General features: G+C 42.4%; 1 protein-coding gene across 2 annotated transcripts in view; it reads right to left on the reverse strand.

Annotated features, from left to right (window-relative positions):
- The window catches only part of eeig1b (estrogen-induced osteoclastogenesis regulator 1b), a 32,173-nt gene that overhangs the window by 5,102 nt on the left and 6,113 nt on the right, over positions 1 to 20,958 (reverse strand). For both annotated transcript variants that reach the window (XM_028974402.1, XM_028974401.1), the window contains 5 exons: positions 4,415 to 4,535; positions 3,955 to 3,984; positions 1,141 to 1,257; positions 339 to 385; positions 23 to 186 (listed from right to left, as the gene is read on the reverse strand). In XM_028974402.1, coding sequence (XP_028830235.1) covers positions 23 to 186; positions 339 to 385; positions 1,141 to 1,257; positions 3,955 to 3,984; positions 4,415 to 4,535 — 479 coding nt within the window. The remainder of the gene's footprint in view (positions 1 to 22; positions 187 to 338; positions 386 to 1,140; positions 1,258 to 3,954; positions 3,985 to 4,414; positions 4,536 to 20,958) is intronic.

Genomic DNA, 20,958 nt, shown 5'->3' on the forward strand with positions numbered 1-20,958 from the left:
AAATAATAATCACACCAGTTACCTGTGGTAATGGTGTTTGGTACAGAGGATCTGGGTTTGAGCGATCGACCCGTGGAGATGAAAGGGATTGGTGTTTGGGTGGCAGCTGTGCCTTCGCCTTTGCAGTCCAGCTGCAAGGAAGGGTCCTGACCCGCAATGGAGATAGTCTTTGCTGTACTGGGGGGCCTGTAGAAAGCATGACAACTGAATTTAAGTTGTAAGTTGTAATTTATTTCTGTAACTGCACTAAACACAGTAACTTTTTTGTCAATAGGTGGCGCCAGAGTCATCAGTTTGAAATAAAACACAATTGCAATAGGAACAGGGGACATGCTCACGTTTTAAAGCAGGGATCTCCAGACAGAAGAGTCATTCCGATGGTAACCTTGGGAACAAAAAAAATCTGTTTAATGATCATGCAGGTCTCATTTATCTATATTGCACAACATGTCGCCAGGCAAAAAACACTCTGTAGACAAGAAACCTGGAAAGAGGAAATAAATAATAAAAACCGCCAGCTGTCTATGTCCAGCATCCCAGGACAAAACGGAACCAAAGTGAGTCAAGCTACATTTTTAAAAACAGGAAGGCATGGTGTAGCAGACAGTCACTCCATCCACTTATCAGTCCATGAACTCAGCACTCATATTCAGACAGTCACTTGGTGGTGACTGCTTACTGTACAATTTGTGGTAAGACAGACATTGTATTTTCATTTAAATATGCACGCCTCTCCTCATACCTCATACATTTGGTATAAAAAAATGACACCACAAGAAATTGTCCCATCTTTAATGTAACCTATGTTCTGTACAATTCAACTGAAAAACAAATTACCTTTTTATATCCACTGTATAGACTGATTAAATACAGATTCTCAAACGTTTTTACAACCAGAGATCCCCAACTATGTAAAAATGTAGTAAAAGTGTAATGAATTTTATTTGACTTTACATAGTGAAAGTTGATTAAAAACTCTGGACTAAATGGTAATTCACTATGGATCCCATACATAAAAACACATGGTCAGGCCTGTCACAAATATTTGTGTATGTGTGTGACTATCACTCACTCCACATGTAGTGTGTTGCAGTCACAATGTGAGTGAGGCAGTTATGGAAGTCACATGAACAGCGTTACCTTCAGGATCGAGTTGTCCTGACGGGTGTTCTTGGTATCGTAGCCCTCAAGGATGCAGCAGCGCACAGTGGAGCCTGAACCAGCAAACTCAGCCATGTTGAGATCTGCAAAGCCCAGCTGTTTTGAGGAACACCGTGACAAAAAGTGACAGACACGTTAGCCCTAGAGGCCAAACAAATCATAAAAAAAACTACACGCTTTCATTTCAAATGTTCTTTAAACACAAAATGGAATCCTCTAGAATTCATTTGTCCCAGATCCTTCAAGAGTAGACCCAAATCACATGGTATGTGACAATAGACTCATGTCTAATTTAAAATTTAACAAGGGCAAAAATAACTAAGGCAAATGGGTCTAAATGCCTAGGAACCAAGGAACTCTCCCAGCCGACAGGAAGGGGTTAATGCTCTCTTTGCACAGAACGCAGTTACACAACCAGCAACATGAGATGAGGCTGGGGTCATCCACCCATGAAGCTCTCTCATTCGATAAGGGAGTCCACAGTCGCTCCCTCTCCTACTTTGCCAAGTCATCTTCTCCCCCTTCCACCCTTCTGGGGCTCCAGTCAGCCAGAACGTGATGGCAGCGCTACTGGCACATGTGACAGGCCACTGGCCTAGCAGTCACTAATGGGGTTTAATTCAGTCATCTTCCGAGCTTGTAGTGCTCTTTTGCAGTTTCATTTAAAACTCACATGCGCCGTTTATTTATTTTTAATGAATAAAGTACAGAGTGCATCTCCAGCCGTGTGCTTATAGTGAAGTTTTGTAAGCTTTCATAACCTCTCGTCTCTTTTTCTCTCAGATATACAATCGACGCCTTTAGTGTGTAACTTTTTCGACTGGCTACCCAAAGATCCCAAGTATTGACTTCTTTTAAGGCCTAGATTAAAGATTAAAAATCTCCGCTACTGTCAAGGTTGGGGACCCAGGCACAAACAAAAACAGAAAACTAATTGAACAGACAGACTAAAACAGACCACGGACCGCGATGGGTCAGTCAATAAACCTTCCCATGGAGTTCAGTCAGAGTGGCACTGAGACACACCCGTCTGATTTGGAACGAGTCAGCAAGACAACAAATAAAGGTAACCCCATTTTATACACACACACACACACACACACACACACACACACACACACACACAGCCGGTGTTCCCAGTGTGACACTGACTTCTAAAATGCATTCTGAAGACTCAGTTTGCTCTGACGTTTACTTACTTCTGCTTTACAATATCAGGTTATCGGCCTTCTCTTAGCCTCTCAAAAGTTCATGGATCAAAAGCAATGAAGCGGTCCTTATAAAACTCTGGTGGAAGGCAGTTCAGACAGGTCACACTGCGTTTATATAGCTTAACAGAATCCAATAATAAGGGCCATTTTCCAAAAGACTAACAGAGACAGAAATGTTCCAAATGGTCACGGCCCAAAAGATTGTCCTTCTCTTCGTCCCCTCCATTTCTGCTGCCTCAGCAGAACCTTCCGGATTGTCGCCTTCTTCCCGGATATAAGGGATCAGCAATTTAAAAGGAAATGAGGGGGACGTGGAATCCTATCAATATAACACCCTTCACCAACTCTGATCCACTCTGGTGTGCTCTCCATTCTGATCATGTTCAAATATGCAACTATTTAAAAACAACTTACACAAAGCTCAATGTTCAATGTACAACCATCAGATGGTGCAATTTTCAGCACTCGTTTGCTAACACATACATTAATTGGCAAAGTGTACAATGTAATGTCCGGCATTTTTATAAATGGCAGCTGACCTCTCCAGTAGTGACCACTACAACCTTACAGAAGCACCTGCGACCACACAGAATGAAGAGGAATGCCAAGAGCCGTGGGATTCTCCCATAAACACCCTCACAGGCCTCCAATCTCTCCCGGGATCTGCAGGCATTCCAATAGAGGAGATGAAGGAATCTGAGCAGAGGCCACGTTGCAACCTGCCCACCCAGCACAGACCATAAAGGGCTCAAGCCTATCAGCTGCCACCCCGTGTTCTCACCCAACACCTTTTCCTCTACAGACCTTGTAGAAGTTGAACTTGAGTAAAAAAATCACATATCTACTCATTACACGACTGGGATATGTTACACTTTGTGCCATGTACAAGAAAAAGATTCTGAGAAACGCAGACAGCAAAAGTCCTCAAGTGAGTTTGTAAATATTTACATGTGTACTTTTCAGAGTAGTGTTTTCTCATGGACTACGTTTCCCTGGTCTATGTTCCGAAGGGGAGGTGATCGTGCTGAAGCATGGCAGGCAGGACTGATTATACACACGATATTTTGAGCAACGATCACAAACAAGTGTCACACAGAGCTAATAAACTGCACGCTGTTTATTTGAACTAAGCCACAAGGGGCACGTTCACCAACATCACATGGTGCACTTTTGCATTCACAGTCTACTGTTTATGTTGGATATGCTGCTGTTCTGCAAACCTTCCAAAAACTTGCTCAAGTATGGACAAAATAAATAAATATTTTTAAATCATGTACATTCTTGGTGCCAGTCCCACACCCAGGTAACTGGGGAGGGTTGGGTCAAGAAGGGCAACCGGCATAAAAGTTTTGCCAACCTGACCGATTGGTGCAGTATAGCAACGGGAGAAGCTGAAATGTAGACTACAGACAGTATCAGATTTTTAAAGCATTTATGCATCCCTTGCACCCAATTCCAAAATCCCAGTAGACAATGAATACAACGGTGGTGAAAGTGCAGTCACAATGCAGCACTGCATGTTTACCCAGTGTGAGAGTGAGCCGAGATACATGTGTGCAAAGGATGTACTCAGAGCACTCACCTTTGAGAACGCCTTTCCTCCCTTGAGCTCCTGTGGAACCAAAAAACAGATGAGTGCCAGAGCTCAAGGGTTTTGTTTGTCACACACTGTCTGTCTCTGACATTCAGAAGATGTCAGGCTAACAGAATGGAGGCCACAGGCCACAGAACTGACTCACAATCTTGACTGGGGATGGCGATGTTGATGTGGTGGACCTTTTTCAGGACACTCTCTATAGGAAATTTCCTTGATTTTTTCAATGTAAACTTTGCCATCTTAGCTATATACAAGACCATTTCATTGAAAGATTATCTTATTTGTGACTCAGTAATGAAATGTCCAAAGAACATTCTAGATCACACAGTCACTTTTCTAGCATGTCAAGCTTCAATTTGATTAAATGTTTGCTCTTGTCACCCCCAAAACATTTGTATTCATTCTGAGTGTGAATCCTTGCATGTAAAAGTGAAGTATGGGCTACCTTGCGCACTGACACCCTACATATGCAGGGGTCCAGAACTCCCGTGGTGGGGCTGGCACTCATCTTGCACACAAAAGAGAACTTCTTTCGCCAGCGAACACAGTTCTCCTGGACCTCCTCCCTGAAGGAAAAAAGGATAGAGAACACTGATTATTCATCACTATAATTATAAACAGGTCACCATTTATGACTAGTATAAAAAGACCACGAGGGAAATGATTGAGAAGTTTGCCTTCAGGACAGGGTATTGGCAACAAAATGATATGATGCATATCACCATACAAAGGCACATCATCACAAAGCTCTTTTACGTTGTCAAGAATATATCATTTATACATTTATTAACATCATTTTTTTTCGCTCATTTAACGCACAAGTCATTGTAGAAACACGTTGCATTCTGGCAAAGATATTCCGCTCCGTCTACGCCTAATGCGCCACCTGGTTGAACGGCAGACAATACAGGACGGGTTCAAATGAGAGCAGTCATAATTATGTCTTTATTTATTTCTATACCAATCTTCAGCGGGACCGATTGATTAAAAAGACCAACGGGCCGAAATCAATGTTCACACTTAAGACAGACAATGAGGAAAAACTGAGTATTAAAGGATTAAGGTAATGATTTCAAGAGTGCAGAGCAGAAGAGGTGGGGGAGAGAGTGACTCCTGACATTCTGATATAAACAAGGAGATTCGGTTGGACAGAGGACGAAATGGAGCTGCAGCATCTCTCTCTCTGCAGCTATTCCCATGTGGAGGTTGACTTCAGAATCTACTCGGCAAATGTACAAACCACCACGCCTGCACTACTCCTCCTGTATCTCTCTCACTCTCCTCTCTGGGACTTACAAGTTCAGTTTGAGAACTTGTATGTTGTGCAACACAAATGATTACAAAAATCTACCAAAATCCTTTGGAATAAACCTAGGTCTGGGTCTCACAGACATATGAAATATGGTTATAGTCTCAATTTATTACATATATACATATATCAAATGTATTTAGTAGCCACAGAGGGAACACCGCATGTAATCGGGTTTTGTCACATGTGTGAACAGCTGTCTGACTGGTCAATCTTTTCTGACATGAACTTACCTTCACTCAACAGTCCACTAACTGTCCCCTGAGTCCACATACCAAGCCATCTCACTCTGTTGCCATCAGGGGTGTTGAAATTAACCGTATAAATTGATGCATCGCGATGCAGACGTGGACTATGTTTACGTCTCGTAAAAGAAGTAGTGCTGGTAGTGACTGTGGCGGCCTGATCTACAGCGACTTCAGGTCGGAGTTTCATGCTGCGTGGCGCGGCACTGGCGCCCAGGTCTGTGTTCAGTCCATGCTCACCTGATGGAACAGAATCTTTATATTGTTCTGTGATCGCCTGTAACCTATTTTTAAAGAAAACGTCTAATTTCTATGCTGTGACTGAGATGATAAAACACTGACACTTATTCACTGTTGATTTGTATTAAAGTAGAACAATGATGTTAGCTCAATTCTTTACCTTGTCAATGCAGTGACATAAGACAGGCAACCATCTTGGAAGTAAACAATACAAACATTTTTCTGCTCATTGTAGCAAATCAATGAGTCCACTCAGGCGTACGAGACCTTAACTCTTGTATTTTCAAACATCATGTGACCATGTAGAAAATGTATGGCCAGCATCATGGTGCATTGATAATCGTGAGTGAGAAAGTGAATCGAATCATGAGACCAGTGAAGGTTCACTCCTCTAGTTGCCATGGGGAACAACTGTGTAAAATCCTGATCTACTGAATCAGATATATAGTGTACATATGTTCATAAAATGATTTCATACAAAAACAAATGGTCAAAAACAGGCTGGAGTGAATATTAGCAGAAATTACCATCACACAACTGAGGTTCTGCTCACATACAGTAGCTCCAAAACTATAGTACTGCCCCATGACCCAGGAACCTTAGTGAATAAACATCTAACACATAAAGGGGGGAAGTGAAATCCACAGCAAAGTTCAAAAATGTGAAGGTCTCACAAGAAAAATGGTTGTCATCTGCAGATATATGGCTGAGCTCTCTGCAGAGTGGGATCAGCCAATAAAAATGCAGGAGGATAGGCCATCAGTCTGTGTCATCCACCTCAACCTCTCCTCTAGTGCCAGTGAGTGAAAATGGGTCAGGGTGTCCCTTTCACCCCTCTCTCTCTGCAGCAGCTTTTCACTGGATCAGAGTAGGGACAACAGTAGTAGTTTTAAACTGTGTGTGTGTGTGTGTGTGTGTGTGTGTGTGTGTGTGTGTGTGTGTGTGTGTGTGTGTGTGTGATATATAAAGAAGAACCCAGAGTAGAATTCATTGGATTGCATTTCACACCCTAGCACCTTTCCACACAGGGAATCTGTCCAGAGGTACAGACATGCAAACAAGCACAAAAGACAGTGTTGCAGTGACATGAGGGCTTCCTTCCTCTTCCTAATGTTGCAGAACAGCACCCAAACAGTGACAATCGCACCAAAATTGCACCAGAAACTGACAAGGATGCCCATGGGTATGAGAATTCAAAATAAATGTGTTAATTTAAATGCAAATCATTCTGTCTTGAAATGTGTCGATTTGTGTCATTTTAATAAAGATGAACAGATTCAGAGATCCTAAGCGCAATGTCGGTCTGGTGCACCAGTCAGGCTAGTCTCTCATCGGCTTTGTCCTTTGACAGCCTCTGGAACAGTTTAGACCAAACAAAAAGTGTGGTATCAAAAGGTCTCCGGTTTAAAGTGCAGGGTGGATGTGTCCTTATTTCCTCTTTCATTTTTAGTTCAGATTCAGCACTGCACCAAGGCCAACAAGCCACACACACACTGTTAATAAGCAGACATAACAGGGAACAGCAGGAAACTACTGGGAATCACTGTGATGCAGATCAGACAGATAAAAGGGCTTTTCGTCTAATTCCCTCTATTTGTTCCAGTTTTTCTGTCTGCACTCGGTCCTGCATATTTGGTTCATGTTGCAAAATTAAAAAGCAGCTACATCTATATTTATGCCTCCTTTTGAGTTTCCTCTATAACTAATCTCTCTTCCAAGCAAACAATTCCATTGCTGTCACTGGCACAAATTATTTTATTCAGCAAGCAGCATTAGGCAGCCATACAGGCAGGGCTCTTTTTTCCTGTTCTATTCCTTTATCTTCAGAAAGAGAAAAAAAAAAAAGCAGTGTCTCGGGTGCAGTAACATGAAACAAGGCAAAGCAGCTCTTCAACCGAAACTCAAACAATTGTGAATGGAACTGATTGTTTGGAAGGGGGAAAAAATTGTGAATTTATCTGAGTAATGAAAGACGTAGGAATGAAACTGATATGTGGATGAAAGGCGTAAATAGTTGGCAGCACTCTGAATTAATAAAGTATGTTTTGATGGAATCATCGCATTTATTTCCTACATCTTGTAACACAGTCTTGCAACGGTCACAGAAAATCATTCCATCTAGATTTTAGCAACATTTTATCAAGGTGGCTATTTTGGTGCTCTGACATTAACTAGCAAAAAGAAAAGTAAAAAAAAAAAAAAAAAAAAATCTGTAAATCTGCAATCTGTGAAAAGTGCAGCCAAGCGTGTTTGCCAATATGATTTAGCAGCCAATTAGACGCGCCCACAACATGTTAAAAACCTGTGTTCTGCTCGTCTGTAAACACACTTTACTACACAGTTTACTGCCTAATCCCTGAGCACACGGTTCTGCAGTGGTGGGACAGACGCCAGAGCAGGTTCCTGCGTTTACAGCTGTTATGAGCAGGATGTTGACTGAGGGGTCATTGTGAAAGGCAACCGGCAGATCACTGCATGTGTGTGTCTGTGTGTGTGTGTGTGTGTGTGTGTGGTAATGGCCATCTCAGCACTATTACCAGACCACACAAAACACACCAGAGAACGGATTTCCTCACGACAGTGCAAATTTCCTGAGTGAGCGGCAGTCCTCTCTCTCTCACGGTCATCCACTGTCTGGCACGCAGACACCACAACCACTATGTCCGCTTCACCTGTTGTAGGACGGGATCTCCATGGAGAAGCTGAACATAGTTACGGGCGCTGCCAGCAGGTCCATTACCTGCCCTGCATGCCAGCCTTCAGCAACACGGCCTCTGGGGGACATGACTACATGGAAGAGTAATATGCCCTCAGAAAGGCCGAAGTGACAGTGTGACAGTCTATAATGTATATGAGCATGTGGAGAGAGTCAGATATATAGCATGTGTGTAATATACACACACATTTTCACTCCCTGCAGACGCAGCTCGTTTTGATTCACATATTCCTGCTTCCTCTTCAGTGTTCCATTATTTCAGCCAAATAAAAATAAAAAAAAAAGAACCTGATGATGCTGTTTTGTCTGTATGCATCTTCAGGCATTTACACAAGCAAATGGTCAAAAGCAATAGCCACAAGTGGTTGGTTATGCAACCCTGTTAAAAAGGGGATAGGTTCGAGTGTGTTAAACAAAACGCAGCAAGTAAACACACCCATGAACACACACCCATTAAGTCTCTTTTCTTACGAAAGTTATGTAACAGTACGTACAGCTCCATGTGTGTGTGTAGCCAGGCTGATTCAGCCCCAGGTTGGCACTGAACCTGTTGACTGACTCACGTGAATAATCCAAAGCACTTTAAATGTACTCGTCTCTTAACACTACACAAATTCTAATAAGAGACAACTATATTCTGACCAATACAAATAAACAAAAGCACATTAGGAAGTAAATGTTTTAAGAACATAATGAACAGGGAACAAATACATGTATTATATCTGTCTGTGTATGTGTGTTTAAATATCCATTAATAATTTCCTAACATCATAATTAAGCAGGAATGTTAATTCAAACAAAAAGTTTAATGCAGAATGGCAAAAATCTACCCACTGATACTCAATTGTAACATGCATACTGGGTAAGCACACTTTACACAGTGTACACTCCTGTATTTTTACATACTAATTACACCAATACACACACATCTGTCTCTGATCTCAAGTGTCCAATGGAAAAGCCCTGGAAGCATTCCTAGGCACATCTGGACCAGGGGAAGAAAGAAGAGGAGAGATGGATGGGGGGGGGGTTTCATGCACATGTTTCAATGCCGTGCAGCCAAGACATAAAAACACAACACACACACAGACCCACCCAAAAGAAAACTGAAAAAAATACAACATCAGGAAACAAAATTGCCTCCAAAACAATAGTGACCTAATTTAACAATACTGTGGCGTAACTCAAAAGCGTTGACCTATTCTCCCCAAGACAGAGGCTGGCTTTCTGCCCTTTAGCGTGGAGCACAAACACGGCCGAGTGTCAGATTGCACACACACTCTGATAACAAGTCTCTGTGATGGTGCCGTGTGACTAAGGAGATGAGTCAGAGACATCAGCAGCATCAGACAGTGAAGTGTGACAATGTAAGACAGCACTAATAAAGAGAGATACACACAAAGCCATATGCTTACTCGAGTAAACCCCCCCCCCCCAACACACACACACACACACACACACACACACACACACACACACTTAAAATAATGAGGTGGCTGAGTCTTTATGAGGGCTTTTAGATCTCTGGTCTCTCTCTACAGGCTCTAGACGAGACCCTCGTACCATGTGTGCACCGTGCTGGGAGACCATATATCACGGCCCGCCCTCATTAGCATTCACGGCTTTATTTATGACAGCAGAGCCGGCGGTGGCTGAATGGGGCAGAGAGGGGGAAATTCTGATGGTGAGGACGAACGTGAGCGCGGTGCGCACCCCCCAAACCACGACTCTGCCCGGAAGGAGAGTTGAGACCACATTAATCATTCACAGCCCCTCGGAACATGCTTGAAAACACAGGGAGGGGAAAAAAAGCGAGTGAGAGAGCTGTGCAAACATGCCACGTGCAGCCAGGATGTGTGTAGAGAGCAGTACGAAGGAAAAAAGGAAGGGGAAAAAAAAAAAAAGACAAGACAAGACATCAAATGAAGTAGCGATTTTCGTTTATCTGTGCTGCTTTTTTAACAAAACTTAATTTGCACTTCAGTACCAGCCAGTTACATTTAGTTTGAGCATGAAAGAGCTTGCATTACGTTTCACTGTCTTTACGGAGAGCCTTTCTGTTCAAGGTAAGATGAATTTTAAGGAAGCACATGTTCCTACTTGCCACCTTTTCACCCCACTCCCTTTCTACTCAGCTCCACGTCGACCTAGCCCTCCCCAACGCTGCCTCGACATGCAACTCCCTTCAACTGTAGAACGTGCCCTTCTCCATCTCTCATTTACACATAGTTGCCAACTTGCTACGTATGAGATGTTACGTACACACAGGTCCACACACCAGCGTGGCTGTGAACAGATATTGGAGATTGCAAAGTTGTCAGTCCCACTTCAAAAAAAAAAAAAGAAAAGAAAAAGAATGCAACACGCTGCTGAACACATGTGGAATGTGCGCAGAGAATGTACAAGGACATACCGGGCAAGTACATGCGATCCGATGCAGGACCTGCGGAGACCCACTGCTCCCACACACAATGTTCATCATGAGATGTTATCCATGCACTCCTTATACAGTCAAATGGACATTAGTTCTCCGTCCACAACCCTGTACTACACTGTATTCTATTGTATGCGAATCCCCAAAGCTTTGCAATTTCATCTCTGAGATGACAATAAAGATCATCGTGTGCGTAGATAGCAGGAAACTGCCAACTGTTGTGTTTATAACAGCTGTTTATGTCTGAGCACTGTTCTTCGCACTGTTTCGGGATTGAACCGGCAACCTTCTGATTATGGAGCTGCCATCAGTGTGCTTGGCTTTTGTAAAATAAAAAAAAATTATAAAAAAAAAACAAAAAAAAAAAAAACTATGAAACATCTGGCCAGAAATACCTGCCTCTAGCTTGTTCCCATTACCCACAAACCCCTTGACTAATGAGGGTGCCCCAAAGGGTGGACAACAGAGTCTACAAGAGAAAAATAGCGTGGGAATGGCTGGAGATTTTTGACATGTTTATGCTGGCACGTTTCTAGTCAATAACTGAGTTTAATCATGTCTAATACACAACCAGAGGGCGGAAGGAGAAAGAGCGGAGACAAGACCCAGAATAAATGCAGAGCAGAGAAAAGCAGACAAAGATGAAACGTGCGAGTCGGGGCTTTAATTATCATTTTGGCTGCTTGCTAACCCAGTTCTTCCAGAGGTGTTCTGGCATCAAATGTTAACAAGGGCAAAAAACAGAATACGAAATAGTGACCCAGATTCTGCTCCTCTGTGCTGCTGCACACAGACATCCGGAGCAGATACTTGAAATATCACTGCCAGCCAAGGGCTCTCACCACAAACCATCCCAGCTTCAGCCACAGCCTACCTGCCTCAGTTTACACCAAGGTCAGATGCCACCGGAGCTTCTAAGTTATTACATAAGACACACACACACACACACACACAGTATACATGGAAATAATAACGGAGCGACATGGAAAAACGAACGCCCATGTTTGTTCTTGTAGAGCTCTTGTTCCCTGAGCTCATGTTACAGTGAAGGATCTGTGGAACACAGAAATGTATCAGTACATGCCTTCTACTGATCATCAGAACTGCCTTCATTAACTATCTGATATGAATTACTACAGTTTTATCATACACTTACACATAACGAACATCATTTATACACATTTATTTAAAACAATGATACATCTGCCTTATAATGCATTAAAAAAATTATTTCATCAATCAGTCTGTCACCACCCTCAGAGCCCAAGATTTCTCTGATCTGCCAAATCAGATTACTGACGAGTGTAGATGAATAGTTCCTGGAAGTAGAAGTTTCATTTTAAATCAGTGCACGATTGACTGTTGTATTAATCAGTTTTTATCTTATTAGAACATCTTCCATTTTTATTAGCAAATTAGACTTTTACATATTAAAACTAACCATTCAAAAACAGCCTTTCTGAACAATTAAATAATTAAAATAAATTACATTCAGCTGTAAATGTTCCTCAATTCCAAGTCCAAACCAAATTTTAATTTCCTCCTGATAAACAGCTGTTTCATTAATAATTTACTATTTCACTTCTTCGAGTGTTAATTCGAATGAAAAAGGACACACACACGCACACACACCCAGTCTGGCTGCCCTCTTATCACATTTATACATGAACACACAATGTACGCCCAAGATGGGACCTTCTGTACCTGGACCCACTCTAGTGATAAGATGTATAAACTCGTAACCCTGAGGCAGGGTGTGCAATCAGCGTTTTTATGGTACAATTACATAACGCCTCAGCGTGCATGGCAACCCAATCAGCTCCATGACTACATCTAACCTCTGAGATCAATTGTTATGGGGTGTAGATTACGGGTGCATAACTTTGAGACAACATCAGATCACATTTAACAATGCAGTTTTACAGGTTCACTTTTTGTCATTTATAAAAATAGCTGTGCATATAGGCAACATTGACTTGTAAATAACAATCTGGTTTAAGTTCTTTATTTAACTTTTAGCACTGCATGTAATGTGTTATGTAGATGCATTGTGCTTTTTTTAACTTCTATCATTTTACTCAGGCTTGGGCTTGCGCATACGTACAGATTCCCTCCACATGCTTGAAGCTGAAAGGTTGGATTTGTTTGTAAAACATGCTGTAGTGTTCTGTGATGTAAATGTATAGGGGGAAAACTTCTTTTAAAATGTATAAATGACTCATAACGTGCATGAAGCATGTTGGTATAGTCATGTGGGCCGGCATCTGCCACCACAGTAAGGTCTGGTTCAGGCTTTTACAAAGCTGTACTTGTCAGCCTGGGGTCAGTACAGGAATATCTGGACCATGGCCAATCAGAGGGCCCTTCAAGATCTGACATGGTCCTAATATGTGTTTGTTGCATGAACCACTTTGTGTTGACAGAAAATATCCCCCCAGAACGACTGGACACACCGGTGTGACCTATGTTTTTTTTTTTTTTTTTTTTATTCGCACCATTGAGAAATTAGGTTGCATGTTTGACCACTCTAGAGCCGTGGCACGGCTCTCTGACCAGGAACAAGATCGAAGCTGACAGCCCCACATCGCCCATATGTTCACACTTAACTATTTCCATTTTTGCAGCTGTGGTGGCATTACAGTAAAAGCACATGGAACATTTCCAACCCTGCAGCCATGAGTGACATTTAGACAACTGTAGACAGTGGAAATGCAGAAAACTGGATGAGTAATCTTTGACTCTCGACCAGCTAAAATCCATTGCCACCACCATTGTGTCATAGACCTACTTTGGCCTGCTCATCTTTGCACCAAAGTCAGAAATTATTCAACCATTTTCACCCTCCAGACAGAAGGGCTTATATCTCAGGTCCACACCTCCTAATGTGAGGCTGAATAGTCAGTGGTGGGTGTTTCACGGCTTTGATGTGATGCAGAGCACAGGAGGTAACGCTGAGCAGAGACAGGATACGGGACACATTAAACACAAATCAGAGAGGAAAGAGACAGACAGAGGGCACTAATCATTCCCCACAATACCGTAATAAAAGCCAGTATCCTGTAAAACAGGCGGAGCTTAAAGCCCAAGGCCTATGACAACATGTAATTTCCGATGAATCATAACCCTTAAGCCCACAGGGAATTAGTACTCAGCTCTGTTTATCCCAATGTGAGTTTCAAAAAGCAGTACAAAAAAATAAAAAAAAATAAACACAGACAACCCAGTTTAACAATAATACAGGTGACAGGCTCAGCAGCAATCCAGGAAAATTAACAAAGCAGAACAAGAAAGGGTAGGGAAATGCCACTTGGGGAGAAACATCCTGGTAGAACTCATTCAGAGGTAAACCTACCAAAACCGGTTTCAAGTGATTTGAAGTGGACAGACTAGAGTGTATAGCCCAAGATTCTGGAGGGGCTATACACAGGGGCAGTGGGGGGAAGAAAAGCCCCGTTTCTCCTTTGCAGAGGACCTTTACAAAGTCAGAATAGAAACTAGCATGGGACACAGGCTCCTACAGGTAGAGCACAAAACTGAGGATGAGAGACAGAATTAGAGTAGGGACATAAATTACACCTTATTTCACTACAGCCAAGCACTGTTACACAGAAGTCCACAGAAGCTCTCAGTTTGCCTGAAGTGAAGTGGATGAAATTATATTTGGGACAAGAAAAAGAAGTGAAACAAAGCAAATGTTGATGCAGGGAACTTTCAGATTTTTTTATGTTAATGAGTAAACATGAAAATCCAGGTATGATGTTATGGAAGAGGACAAATATATCTAAAATCAGTCTATGGACAAAGCAAATGTTATCAAGCTTTCCAATGGAAATAAAATGCTTATATTTTAAAGGAGGAACAAAAAGTCTTGTTTACCATTTGTGGAATTCATATAAAATACAGCTCTGTATGAAGAGAATCGACGACAAATGAGTATGAAAACTAGTCTGTATTTGTGTTGACAACGTCTTTGACTATTTTCTATAGTCTTTATTCTAAAGTTAAGTGTTTCTATGTTAAATTAATGCTGTTGTAGGGGCTTGACTAGGTAGATCTACCTTAAAATTGGAAAGCAAAATGAATGAACAGGAAAGTAAGAGTTTTACTCTGCTGAAAACTGATTGAAGATTGTGAAGAATATTGCAGCCATATCAAACACAGCTCACGTTTCAACTGGTCACTTGACCTCTCAGTTCTTTGAAGTTCTCAGGGTTAACTGTGCACTAGTTTCAGAACCCAGGCTGATGACTGAGCAGGAGGATGTGAAGGCCATCTCTGGTGTTTGCATTCACACATCCAAGCGGCGCTCTGTACTTGTAGAGTTAGATGGAGGTTCATGTGTGACTGGTAATAGCCTAGTAGGCAACACATTTACATTTACAGAATCTATCACTTAGTGGTTACAGGGACAGTCCCCCTGGACTTTTTTAGGGTTAAGTGTCTTGCTCAGGGACACAATGGTAGTAAGTGGGATTTGAACCTGGGACTTCGGGTTCATAGACAAGTGTGTAACTCACTAGGCTACTACCACCCTACTAAAAACCAAAACATCTTACCATGCCTGCCTGCACAATTCCAGACTATTACAGTTATACACATTTTCTGAAGTGAATTCCCCTCTCTGACTCAGTGTATACTGTACTGCAGAGGTCAGTAAGGGTCGGATTCCCCAAGCTGGAGTGTGCTTAAGAAAACTGTGTTTGCAATGGGAGAGACAGGAGAGCATGTTTATGCTAACAGGAGGTTAAGCAGTGGGAGAACAAACAGAAAACACACACACATGAACCGCAGGAACTCCACTCAGGGCACAAAACTGGAGGCCTCTCATCGTCCCTGACCCCTGACTGCATCCTCTGTGAAAGGAGGTCTTAGTGTCAGAGACTGAACAAACAGGAAGCAAGGAGAAGCTGACACCCTTCACGTGAACGAATGAGTGGAGTAAGAAGAGAGAAGTAGCCTGAATGAAAGAACAGTGGGTTCATCTAGGCCCTCTCCCTCGCTCACTTGCCCTCCACTTTTCCCTCTCCTGCCCGGAGGACTTCATTTAGCCTACTTCTCCAGATGGCACTCACGATTCCCTGACTATCCAGATTTCCTGTTCCTCCTCCTTCCCCGGCTCGAATCATGGCCAGCCACTGCTGTTTGAGGCACAGAGAGACAGAAAACTGAAGAGATGACAGCATGGGAACAAATTGGAACGCCATTCTGTTTTTGTTGCATGTCACAGGAACAAAAAGAAGCCTTGGAGTTAGAGCAGCAATGGCAGGCACTATAAAGTGACCTTTCCAAAACACACACCAACTTTAACACAATTGGCTCAGTTTGTCCACATGGCCTAACAAATAGAAAATAATTTTTTTAAATAATAAAAAGCACACTGCACAGCATAGTGACATCTGTACCGTAGACTGGGTGCGTCTGATGAGATCTCACAGTGTCATGAAGAACTCTTACACGCTTAAAGGCAGAACCAAAAGGGCAGAAAGCCCAACATGCAAATAAACAGAATTACTAAACAGTGTTTACATTCATTACAGATTTATGTTGGTCTTTCCTATAATAATTTTATTATGGTTGCTGAAACTGAGCAACAGAGACTGAGAGAGAGAGAAAGAAAGAAAGAAAGAGGAGAAATAGGTGTTGGGGTGTAATTTGACCCACGAGGGAGTGGGTCTACAGTGTCACAGGACTCCTTCTATAAAACAACCCCAGCTGGTTTTACAGGCAAGAAACCAGACTTAACTGAGAAGAGCACTTACGTCCACGTACAAAACACACACACACACACACACACACACACACACACACACACACAATGCAAACAGAAAGCCAGTATCCATTTAGCCATGTCTTCAAACATCCTTCTACTTAAGTAGTCTTGAGGTGACCGTGAGGGCACCAACTGACAGTGACGATTAACTGCAGCTCCCGCTCCAGCAAGACAGAATCAGAGAGGCAGACGGTGGCAGCAGCTGCTGCCTTCTGCAGTTTACCCGATTCAGCCTTTTATATCCCAGTGTGCACCTTGCCGCTTGCGCTACTGCACTAAACATCCCGCGTGATGCCTGAACACGTGCAGGCTGGGCCACGTCTCCTATACACGAGATGAACAATATCAGTGATCCCCTTAAAGTGTAGGCCAAGGTAGTGTCTGATTAAGTCAGTCAATCAAACTGTCATCATACTAGTCCCATCTGCTCCAGTGTAAAATCCAGAAAATACCAGCTCACATTAATCAGCTTTTCATATCAGCGCATCACTGACAAACACACGTGGAACTGTAAATCCTACCCACTACGGATTGGGATTAGCTCTAACAGGATATACGGCAACCTGCTAATGCAGACCAAGAAACAAAAAGTCAAATAGCTGTGTGGTACAGACTGTTTTTTTTGGTTACTATTTATTCGCTCTCAGGCAACAGAGGTCCAGAGGGTTTTCCTTCACCCGTTAAGTGCAGTAAAGTGGGAGCATTGTCGAGTCTGTTAATTCAGCAGGGGACGGCTATTTTCAGACAGCAGCTACACCTCAAGCCCACAGTACAGCACAGGGGCGAGAGAGGCAGCCCAGTTCAGACCAAAACACAGGTTCCCTGAAAAGCCTAATTGGCACTCCAGAGAGAGGCGTTCCAGCAACGAAGACACGCGCCTGCTGCCAGACATGACTCAGTGTACTTGTGCACAAACACACACAGGCCTCACCAGAATCAAAATTCCTATGCACATGAACACAAACAAGTACACAACGTATCATCCCACAAACAAGCTGTCAACTTTCTGAATATACTTTCCAGAAAAAAGTCAGAAAAACAGAAGGATAAAAAAAAAGTTGAAAACCTCTGGTCCTCGAGAAGGAACGTGAGTCAGATAATGACAGACCTTCCATTCCCCAAAGAAGCTGTGGCATCTTAAAATATCAGCAGGCTGTGAACACTTCTCTCGTCAATCTACAATGCAGTAAAATAAATGTCCTGTGCCCTTTTTCAGAAGTTAGGGTTAAATATCAAAATATAAAGTAAAAAATGACCAAACTCTCTTTTGTGATCATTGCCTATTTAAGGCCAGGTCTTGGGGGGAGAAAAAAAAAAAAAATAAAAAAAGTTTAAAAAGGCAATTCTGTTAAAAGTTCATTCATTTGCAAAACTTGTATATCCAGGTATGGGTCGTTAGGAAACTGGATCCCATCCCAGCAAAGGATCTGGCCAAGCATCACCATTCAGTGACACAATCCGAATTACATCTATCAGTTACGGTCAGAACGTCTCGGCCAAATCACAAAGGGTCACAATACAATATTACCATACACATAATATAGTTAAAAACACACAAAACTATTATCACATAAGACTGAGATAAACATATGATAAACCATGAGATAAACCATGCTAAGGTTCAGATATTTATTAACTAAATCAAAACCAGCCTTGCAAACCCACAACACAGACTGCTTTTAACCACTTGTCCATTCAGCCAGTCCCCTTTTCTCTACACTAAATGCTCTGAATGCTTTTGTGACCGTCTGTGTGGTTGAGTGATATGGATTACTGTGTAGACCAGTCAGTGGAGTAATGCTGACTACAAGACTCACCCCCGAACACCCCGACCCATTCACCACCGCGCTCAACAATCAGGATCAGCCATTAAGGTCCTGGCGCCTTGCCCAGGAAAGGCAGATTACATGAACAAGTGGGGCAACGCAAATCCCGAAAACATAAAAAGGTCCCTGCCCCCACAACCCTGCCCTCAATCTAATGATCCCTTAAATCCACATTTACAAGCCCGGGTGCCTGTGCATACGTGTACGCCGCAGCAATAGCGCACAATAAAAAAAAAAAAAAAAAAAACACTGAATCACAGAGAGAGGCGCTGAGAGGTTGGCAAGCACATAAAGCAAAAGGAGAAAAGGGAAGAAAAAAAAAAAGAAAAAAAAAAGACATGTTTTTCATGTCTTTATTTATCTAAATTGCTTCCAATCTCTCGTGCAGGAACACCCATTTCTCTCCCACGCTGCTCTAGACGAGACCAGTCCAGATTTCTATAGCTGTTATCTGGCCGCTGGCTACACACACTCGTTAAAAAGCCTTCTTCAGATAAAATAAAAAAAAAAACACCCCCGACCAGATGAGAAATTTCGCCATCCCTCTTCCACAGTCAGGGGCAGAAGAGACCGGTGGTGCACTGGCCATATAGACTTCAGTGTCTTGCGTGGACGGGTGACCGCCATCTCAAAGGTCACAGAAATATGCCACGTTGTTAAAGATTTACAGCTGGCAGGGAAACGCGGGGTGAACAGACACACAGACCTGTAACACCAGCCACAGGGTTCTAGCTGGCAAAAATCTGAAACGGGAAATTGCCCGGTAATTTCTGATTTATTAACGTTTAGAATACATAAATAAAATAAAACAATGTTTAATATATTTACTAGTCGGTATAATCGTAACATTGCCTAAATGACAACATAACAAGCACCCAGTATACTGCATAATTTAATTACTGGACTGGCAGTATTAAAACAAGAAACGCTTCAAAATTATTACTACATTCTGCAGTATTTTATAAATGTGAGCTTTCATTATGCAGAATGCACACAAGAAGGTCAACAGGGCAACACACTAAATTATCAATAAGTGAGGCAAAAGCACTCAACAGATTCCTAGTGGCTCGGTCCATATTTGTAAGTGAGAGGGTAATTTGTCACTCATTAGGCCACCAACACAGACCGAGCGGAAGTGGGCCACTATGGTAGAATGTGAAAATCCCCTCTCCAGACTGACAAGCTCAGGTCCACTTCAAAAAGGTTTAAAAATGTAATACCCATTTTTTTTTTTTTTTTTAAATCGGCAGGGTCATGCTGGAAGTTGAACCTAGCACATGCATGATTTACCAGACCCTTTTCGTTGGTGAGAATGACACAAATACTGGGTTTGCTGCTTCCGTTTTTATTTTGGCAATTGGCATATACTCCAGAATGTCATGAAGAGTGATCCGGTGAATTGCAACGTTCCTCTTCGCCATGAAAATGAACTTAATTCCCAAAAAACATTTCCACTGCATGTCAGACCTACCACAAAAGGATCATTTCAGTGATCCACTCATTAACACAAGTGAGTGTTCACAAGCACAAGACTGGAGATCGTTTGGTCTTGCTGATTGAGTTAGAATAACAGAGTGGATGCTTTAAAATGAGGGTGATGCGCGATGCTCATTGTTCTTCCTCTGTTCATTTGTGGGATCTGGGTGCCACCAGCGCAGAACTTGCTCAGGAATGGCAGCAGGGGTGGCGAAGACTCAGGTGGATGGCATGGTGTCAAGAAGGGCAGCAAAGAAGCCACTTCTCTCCAAGAAAAACAGACTGATATTCTGCAAAAAGTACAGGAATCGGGCTAATGAGGACTGTGGGAAAAGTCATTTTCTCTGATGAAGCCCCTTTTTGATTGTTTGGGGCATCTGGAAAATGATTGTCTGGAGAAGAAATGGTGAGCGCTACAATCAGTCCTGTCTCATTCCAAAAGTAAAGCATCCTGAGACCATTCATGTGTGAGGCTGCTTCTCATCCAAGAGAGTGGGATCACTCACAATTTTGCCTAAGAACACAGCCATGAATAAAGAATGGTACCAAAACATCCTCCGACAGCAACTTCTCACAGCCATCCAAGAACAGTTTGGTGAACAATGCCTATTCCAGCATGATGTAGCATCGTGCCATAAGGGCAAAGTGATAACTAAGTGGCTCTGGGAACAAAACATTTCATTTTGGTTCCATGGCCAGTAAACTCCCTAGACTTTAATAAAATTGAAAACTGGGTCGTCAATCCTCAAGATGCAAGTGGAGAATCAAAAAGCCGCAAAATTCTTACAAACTCCAAGCACTGATTACAAAGGAACCCCACAGAAACAACTGACAAAAGATCTAAAAACACTGAAGCAGCCAACTTTGTGTAAACCAGTAGGTATCATTCTCAGCTTTTGGCCACGACTGTAACTGTGCCAATAAAATGCTTTACCAATAAAGTGAACATGCACACACTAGAAGAGAACCTTAT

The sequence above is a fragment of the Denticeps clupeoides genome, chromosome 3 (genome assembly GCF_900700375.1).
Source record: "Denticeps clupeoides chromosome 3, fDenClu1.1, whole genome shotgun sequence".
In the NCBI taxonomy this organism is placed as follows: domain Eukaryota; kingdom Metazoa; phylum Chordata; class Actinopteri; order Clupeiformes; family Denticipitidae; genus Denticeps; species Denticeps clupeoides.